The 8,555-nt window shown below is 44.9% G+C and overlaps 1 protein-coding gene across 2 annotated transcripts in view; it reads left to right on the forward strand.

The window, feature by feature from the left end:
* LOC137432316 (transient receptor potential cation channel subfamily M member 5-like) overlaps window positions 1-8,181 on the forward strand; it is a 107,066-nt gene extending 98,885 nt beyond the window's left edge. For both annotated transcript variants that reach the window (XM_068124143.2, XM_068124142.2), the window contains 3 exons: window positions 6,935-7,007; window positions 7,125-7,209; window positions 7,502-8,181. In XM_068124143.2, the coding sequence (XP_067980244.2) occupies window positions 6,935-7,007; window positions 7,125-7,209; window positions 7,502-7,515 (172 nt within the window). In that variant the 3' untranslated portion in view covers window positions 7,516-8,181. The remainder of the gene's footprint in view (window positions 1-6,934; window positions 7,008-7,124; window positions 7,210-7,501) is intronic.
* The last annotated feature ends 374 nt before the right edge of the window (window positions 8,182-8,555 follow it).

The raw sequence follows: 8,555 nt of genomic DNA on the forward strand, positions 1-8,555 counted from the left end.
TAGGTATTAAGACTAATTGGGCTTCCGACCCTACGTACCATCGGCCGGAAGTGACGTCATACTTCCAGGACCGGCGGAGACGGCCAGCTTAACAGGACAAGGGGATTAACCCCCCCTTGCTAACGGGAGTGCCGTCCCCCGGATCCGTAACAATTGTTAACAATCAGATCTTTGATCAGATCAGAGCAGCAGGAAGTTGGGGTGAGAAGAGAATGACAGAGATCTGTAATCTGGCGGTGAAAGAAGGCCGCATTCCAGTGGATGAGGAACTGAGTACCCTCGTCCCTCTATACAAGGGGAAAGGTGACCCTCTAGAGTGTGGCTCGTACCGAGCGATAAAGTTATTGGAGCATGGAATGAAGGTATTGGAAAGGGTGTTGGAGAGGAGGATAAGGAAGAAAGTGAAGATCGACGAAATGCAGTTTGGATTTATGCCAGGAAGAGGAACGACAGATGCGCTTTTTATTGTGAGGCAGTTGCAGGAGAAGTACATGGGGAAGAGGAAGAAGTTGTTTCTTGGGTTTGTTGATCTGGAGAAAGCATTCGATAGGGTTCCACGCAAAGTATTGACATGGGCAATGAGGAAGTTAGGAGTGGAGGAATGGTTGATCAGAGTAGTGATGGCAATGTACAAAAGAGCGTGCACAGCTGTAAGGACGAAGGACGGGAACAGTGGTGAGTTTGAGGTGAAGGTGGGAGTGCATCAGGGGTCGGTACTAAGTCCACTACTATTTGTAGCTGTGATGGAGGTGCTGGCTCAGAACATAAAGGAGGGTTTACCGTGGGAGTTGTTGTATGCAGATGATCTGGTGTTGATTGCGGAAAGTATGGATGGACTGAAGGAAAAGATGAACAAGTGGAAGGAATGTATGGAGACAAAAGGTCTGAACGTGAATATCGGAAAGACGAAGGTGATGGCAAGTGGTAAAGCATGTGGTGAGGTGGAAAGAACTGGGAAGTGGCCCTGTGCTGTGTGCAGGAAGGGTGTCGGAGTGAAGTCCATTCAATGTACAATGTGCGCTGAGTGGGTTCATCAAAAATGTAGTGGTCTGAGAGGGTCATTAACCAGTGTGGCAGCTACATTCAAATGTAAGGTGTGCACAGAGGGAGCTGCAGATGGAGGAAATGTTGAGTTGGATCTTGGAGACGGCGTGAAGCTGGAAGGTGTGAAAACATTTTGCTACCTCGGAGACATGCTGAATGGAGAAGGTGGATCAGACTCGGCAACAGTTGCTAGAGTGAGATGTGCATGGAAGAAGTTTCGGGAACTGAGTGGCGTGCTAATGAGGAGGGGAGTGTCGTTGAAGCTGAAGGGAAAGGTGTATGCTGCATGTGTGAGAAGTGTTATGATTTATGGGAGCGAGACATGGGTATTGGGTAATGAACGTAGAGCAACAACGAAGGCTGGAAAGGGTGGAAATGCGAATGGTTCGATGGATGTGCGGAGTATCGTTGAGAGAGAGGAAGACAAATGATGAATTGCGAAAGATGATGGGAATAGAGCCTGTGATTGATGCTGTGAAGAGGAACAGTTTGAGATGGTTTGGTCATGTGTTGAGGAAGGATGAAAGTGACTGGTTGAGAAGAGTGATGGAAATGAATGTGGAAGGAAGTAGAGGACGGGGAAGACCGAGAAAGACTTGGCCAAAGATGGTGGAAGAAGAAATGCGGGCAAGGGGGTTAACAAGGAGAGATGCAGAAAATAGGGCAAGATGGAGAAGATTGTCATGGGGACCGCAAGGCTAACCCCGCTCTAGCAGGGAAAATGGCCTTAAAATGCATGTTGTTGTTGTTGTTGTACTTTCAAACAGCACATACCATTTTTAAAGAGATTATAGTATGGGATTCCTTTGAGGGATGCGACTCGAACTGCGGCTGCTATCCCCTGTGTACCCGCTCGACAACTAGAACTCCAGAACTAGAAGGTTACAATTTAAACTTTTGTCAGATTTGACTAAGATAACGGAACACACTTTTATATATGCACTTCGTTTACCTTCGTTTACCTTCGTTTTCAATTTGGTTGTTGATGGTTGAGTTCGAAGAGGCAAAATTAAGCCCAGGTTTCTTCATACAGTATTGCATCGTTTTCATCATAATAATATAGTAAATGTAACCATAATAATACTTTAATCCAAATGTAAATGGAAGATTAATGGCTTGAAGCGGTGTATGCTTCATGATCAGTGATGCGCGTTGTTCGGTACTAATATTAATAACTGAGGAAGTAAGGAATTCACCTCGGTTTTTTAATGGTAATATCATTTTCGAAACAATGATAACGTAACGTTAATATTGTAGTAAATATAACCAGAACACTTTAATCCCAATGTCGTGAATGGAAGGTTAATGGATTGAAGCAGTGTATGGTTTATGTTCAATGATGAGTGGAGTTCGACACTAATATTAATAACCGAGGAAGTAAGGAATTCACCTCGGTTTTTTTTATAATAATATCATTTTCGAAATAATGATAACGTTAATATTATAGTAAATATCATCATAACACTAATCCTTTCGTAGTGACTTCAAACGTACTGGAAGTGAAAATATATAATGTTCTCCATATTAAAGTCGCGGCAGTTTTGTCTCCGTTACGTCATTACGTCTGATGTGTCATTACGACGGCTGACTGCAGCAACTGACATTTTAATTTACAAGTACACACCCGCTCACTACGGGAGTAGCAGGAAGGGTCATTCATCTTTTGGGTATATAGATTACAGTCGATCTATGGTCGGGTCTCAAGAACATTGGGTGTGTGTTCATTTACCAAGTTTCTTGTGGAGAGATCGCCAAGTGGTTTAAGCATTCTAGCAAGCACTCCATTCAAAACCGTTAAGGAACGGCTGGCTTGGCAAGCGCTAGCTAGCTGCTTGGTAAATGAGCACACCTCCAACCATTGTGGGGTATAATCTAGATTACAGTAGATCTTCCTTCAGTTCTGTAAGTAAAACATACCTCACGGATGTCGGAATTCCTCCAAATTTCTTTGTTTCATGTTATAAACAGCATTAGCGACTGTTTGAAAAGCTAATCATATGTGTTTGTAGTTTATAATATTTTACAAGCCCGGCTACGCCGCTGTTAGACTTTTGGTCTTGTTTCTTTACAGGAGTGAGGCTCATGCCATGGAAGAGCAAGGTAATCTAACAGTGGGACAGACATCAAGGGAATTAATGAACGGGGAAAGAGGAAAAGGGAGGAGGAGAGGAAACCCAAACTAGCAAGAAAAATGGTCGAGTTAGAAGAGGTACAACACAACAACAACAACAGGCATTTTAAGGCCATTTTCCCTGCGAGAGCGGGGGCTAGCCTTGCGGTCCCTATGACAATGTTCTCCATTTTGCCCTATTTTCTGCATCTCCCTTGTTAACCCCCTTGCCCGCATTTCTTCTTCCACCATCTTTAGCCAAGTCTTTCTCGGTCTTCCCCGTCCTCTACTTCCTTCTACATTCATTTCCATCACTCTTCTCAAACAGTCACTTTCATCCTTCCTCAACACATGACCAAACCATCTAAACCTGTTTCTCTTCACAGCATCCATCACAGGCTCTATTCCCATCATCTTTCGCAATTCATCATTTGTCTTCCTCTCTCTCAACGATACCCCGCACATCCACCGAACCATTCACATTTCCGCCCTTTCCAGCCTTCGTTGCTGCTCTACGTTCATTACCCATGTCTCACTCCAACAAATCATAACACTTCTCACACATGCAGCATACACCTTTCCCGTCAGCTTCAACGACACTCCCCTCCTCGTCAGCACGCCACTCAGTTCCCGAAACTTCTTCCATGCACATCTCACTCGAGCAACCGTTGCCGAGTCTGATCCACCTTCTCCATTCAGCATGTCTCCTAGGTAACAAAATGTTTTCACACCTTCCAGCTTCACACCGTCTCCAAGATCCAACTCAACATTTCCTCCATCTGCAGCTCCCTCTGTGCACACCTTACACTTGAATGTCGCTGCCACACTGGTTAATGACCCTCTCAAACCACTACATTTTTGATGAACCCACTCAGCACACATTGTACATTGAATGGAATTCACTCCGACACCCTTCCTGCACACAGCACACGGCCACTTCCCAGTTCTTTCCACCTCACCACATGCTTTACCACTTGCCATCACCTTCGTTTTTCCGATATTCACCTTCAGACCTTTTGTCTCCATACATTCCTTCCACTTGTTCATCTTCTCCTTCAGTCCATCCATGCTTTCTGCAATCAACATCAGATCATCTGCATAGAACAACTCCCATGGTAAACCCTCCTTTACGTTCTGAGCCAGCACCTCCATCACAGCTACAAATAGTAGTGGACTTAGTACCAACCCCTGATGCACTCCCACCTTCACCTCAAACTCACCACTGTTCCCGTCCTTCATCCTTAAACCTGTGCGCACTCTTTTGTACATTGCCATCACTTCTCTGATCAACCATTCCTCCACTCCTAACTTCCTCAATGCCCATGTCACTACTTCAAGTGGAACCCTATCGAATGCTTTCTCCAGATCAACAAACCCAAGAAACAACTTCTTCGTCTTCTCCATATACTTCTCCTGCAACTGCCTCACAATAAAAAGCGCATCTGTCGTTCCTCTTCCTGGCATAAATCCAAACTGCATTTCGTCGATTTTCACTCTCTTCCTTATCCTCCTCTCCAACACCCTTTCCAATACCTTCATTCCATGCTCCAATAACTTTATCGCTCGATACGAGCCACAGTCCAGCGGGTCACCTTTCCCCTTGTATAGAGGGACGAGGGTACTCAGTTCCTCATCCACTGGAATGCGGCCTTCTTTCACCACCAGATTTCAGATCTCTGTCATTCTCTTCACACCCCAATTTCCCGCTGCCTTCAACATATCTCCCACAACTCCCGTCGACCCTCCCGCTTTTCTACTCTTCATTGCTTTTATTGCTTCCTCAACTTCCTTCTCGGTTATCTTCTCTGCCGGTCCTAAAACTGGGTTACTCTCTATGTTGCCATCCCATTCATTCTCTGCATTCAACAGTATTTCCATATATCTCTTCCATCTTCCTTTAATTCCATCTGGGTCCACAACGATTTGTCCCACTTCATCCTTCAAGCAACTCACCCCCATCACATCACACCTCTCTTTCGCTATCTGCTTTGCAATCCTGAATACCGCTTTCTGACCCTCTTCCAAATCCAAGCGTTCTCCGAACATTTTCCTACATGCCTCCTGTGCCTTTGCTACCTCTTTCTTTGCAGCCTTCTTGGCTGCTTTATAACTTCCATACTCTGCCTTTTCTGCCCCCATACCCTTCGCCTTCTGCCAATCCTTGAACTTCTTCCTCTTCTCGTCAATCTTCTTTCCAACTTCATCATCCCACCACCATGTTTCCGAGTGCCTCGGTGGTCCTTTTGTCCATCCACATACCTCACCAACGGCTCCCAACAGACTATCTTTCATTGACATCCAACCACTTTCAAGCTCAACCACATCATCCTCTACCATACTCAGCCTCTCTTTTAATGCCTCCCTCACTGTCACCTCTTTCAACCTCCACACCTTCATTCTCGGTTGGTACTTCACCTGCCGAGCTATCCTCGCACCTTTCACCCTTATGTCGCAGACAACCAAATGGTGCTGTGAAACAGCCTCCTCCCCCGGGATCACCTTTGTGTCCCGGAGGTGCCCCCTATCTCGCCTACGCACCAGCAGGTAGTCAACGGTTGTCGTCGACCCACCTGATGTGTATGTAACAAGCTTATTATCCTCTTTCTGGAACTGAGTATTACAAATCAACAAATCAGCTCCATCAGCAAACTCCAAAATCCTTTCACCTTCTCCATTTCTCACACCATATCTGTAACCCCCATGGACTCCCTCAAAACCGTCCATACTCCTTCCCACATGTCCATTTAGGTCTCCTCCTACCACAACAACTTCCTCATCTTTCACGTTTTCCATCAGCTTCTCTATCGCACACCAGAACCTGTCCTTCTCTTCATCGCTCCGACCAACCTGCAGAGCATATCCCGAGATGATGTTCACCAAGAGCTTTCCAATCATCATTTTCACCATCATCAACCTTTCACTTACTCTAGTCACACTCACCACACTGTCTACAAACTCCTCAGAAAACAGGACACCAACACCATTCACGCCCTCTGGGCACCCTTGCCACACGAACTTGTATTTCTGTCCCTGCCTACCCTTCACCATTCTCACACCACTTCCCTTCCATCTCGTCTCTTGCACACAACATATGTCCACTCTTCTTCTGACCAATACTTCCACCTCTTCTCCTGATCTCCCTGTCATTGTCCCTACATTCCATGTCCCAAACCTCAGAAACCGATCTCCACTTTGGGCATCAGACGTTTCGTCGTCATAAATGGAATGATTTCCACCCTTGCTTCGATCGGGTTCCCCACCTTGAGTTTTGACAAGAGGGAGTGGGGTCCCCCACGGGGTACTTCGGGCTGTACCCTGCCCATATGTAGCTTCGGCAAACAGATGCTTCGGCATCATGTCGGGATTACACAGAATCCAGGAGAGACAGATATGATGCTGGGACATTAGCCCAGAGCATTAGCCCAGAGCACCGTACTTTGAACCCAATCCTCTGGGATGCCACTCCAGTGCAACAACTGTAGTTATGCCACTGGTTACTTGCCACCACAATGACTCGTGGTACCATAGATGTGCCTAGTTTCACTTTCATCATTGTATCGTTTGATAGAAGCTAAAATATTAGGTATGTGTCCAACAGTTACATTTTCTCCAAAGTCTCCAGTGCATGGTGGCATGACACCATCCAATGGTGGTTGTTCAAGCATTTCCATCATTAGTGTTGTAACCTCATACCTCAATACATACCTCAATATAACACCACTTTATAACTCCATCTCTCCACTAAGTGCTCGACAACATTGAGTTTTCTGGTGCTCGCAGAATGGGGGAGCTGCTGAGGTTGATGAACAACATCCAGAGCCACGAAGATCGGGTGCTGCGCCTTGAGACTCAGGTAGAGATGGATGCATTGCAGGACTACAGAATTAAAAATACCCAAGTAGAGATTATCATTCACCAGAATGAGAGATGGCTTAAATTCTTCTGATACATCTCCGTCTGTTTTTATCAGTTGAAGTACTGCGCCGACGCTCTGGCGTGGATTGTAAAAGGTCTCCAAGATCACTCTGTCAGCCTTCCGCCACCCACATCTCCAGGTGTGTGCACTCGTTATTTGACCCACTCTAAACTACACTCATCACCCAGTGCTATGCTTTTCTTGTGTTTGCCTTACATGCCAATTCCATTCCTTGGTGAAGTTCACCTCCCATTCTAAGTTGCAACAAGCATTCCCTTTTACGCCTTTCGCTCCTAGTTGATAGCAGCGCTCGAAATCCCGCTTCGGTCTTAAAGAAGCAGGTGTGCCAAATGACATAAAAGAATATTGGTGATATGGTGATATTGTGTCTTTGATAATTATAAATTCTGACTTAAAAACTGGTCTCACAGGTAGAGACGCTTGAAGATCTGCAACTACCGGGAAAGTTCCTCCAAATCTGCTGTGGACAACTCCACTGGATGACATAACGTCAAAACTGTATTCAATCAATTCAATTTGTTCTGTACCAATTTGCATTTTGAACAAAATCGTTTGTTTTTATACGAGGGTCAAGGCTCACGAACAAGTGGCAAAGGGCTATTTGCAGAATTTAGAAATGTATGGAAGTATTGGGTTGGACACTCGTGTTTGAATTTGAGACAGGAAATTCCATTTTGAATGGTTCAATGGCTCAAAAAAATGTTCAAAAATTTTTGGATTGTTTTGTTTGTTTGTGTTCAAAATTTCAAATTCCCAAAAAGATTGTTCAATGGTTCAAAAAAAGTTCAATGGAAATGTAGATGTGGGTGTTGTTGCTATTGTGGTGGTGAAAATCGATGCTGAAATCATGTAAAATTTTACTAAGTGGATGCAGATAAAGAGAAAATAATGATCTGATGAATGATCTGAAAGGGTCTGATGAATGATCAGCAATGTTTAACGGAGAGCGGAAGGCAAGGAACAAAATGTAGGATCTAGAGCACGTTTTACAAGTTCACGAGATGTTTGTTAAGTTACATTGTTTGGTTTGTTAGTATCCCTTCGGAACTGGCTCATCATGCATTGAACCCAGAATAAAATCCCTTATATAAAATATTTGTCCATTGTCTGCTAATGTCCAAGTGTTCATGTTTTTTTTCTTGTTTTTTTTTGTATACAAGGTCGAGGCTCGTGTAAGAGCTAACATTGATCACAAAAAATACAAACTGACACAAAACATGATAAAGGGAGCGGGAGAACAAGATGGAGAGCAGGGACATCGGGAGATCTGTGGGCGAGAGAGGGCTTGGGGGGGGAGGAGGCATGGGAATGGGGGGGGGGGGGGGAAGGGAGGGGGAGAGGTTAAAAATAAAACATGTGGACACTGCTCGGACTTCCAGGAAAGAAGTCGGTATTTCAAAAAAGTGGATCTGGGGTGAATTAACGGGGGTAGAAAATATCAAGGTTTTGGACGGGGGAAGATAC

Source organism: Myxine glutinosa, chromosome 8 (assembly GCF_964187855.1).
Source record: "Myxine glutinosa chromosome 8, kmMyxGlut1.1, whole genome shotgun sequence".
NCBI classification, from domain to species: domain Eukaryota; kingdom Metazoa; phylum Chordata; class Myxini; order Myxiniformes; family Myxinidae; genus Myxine; species Myxine glutinosa.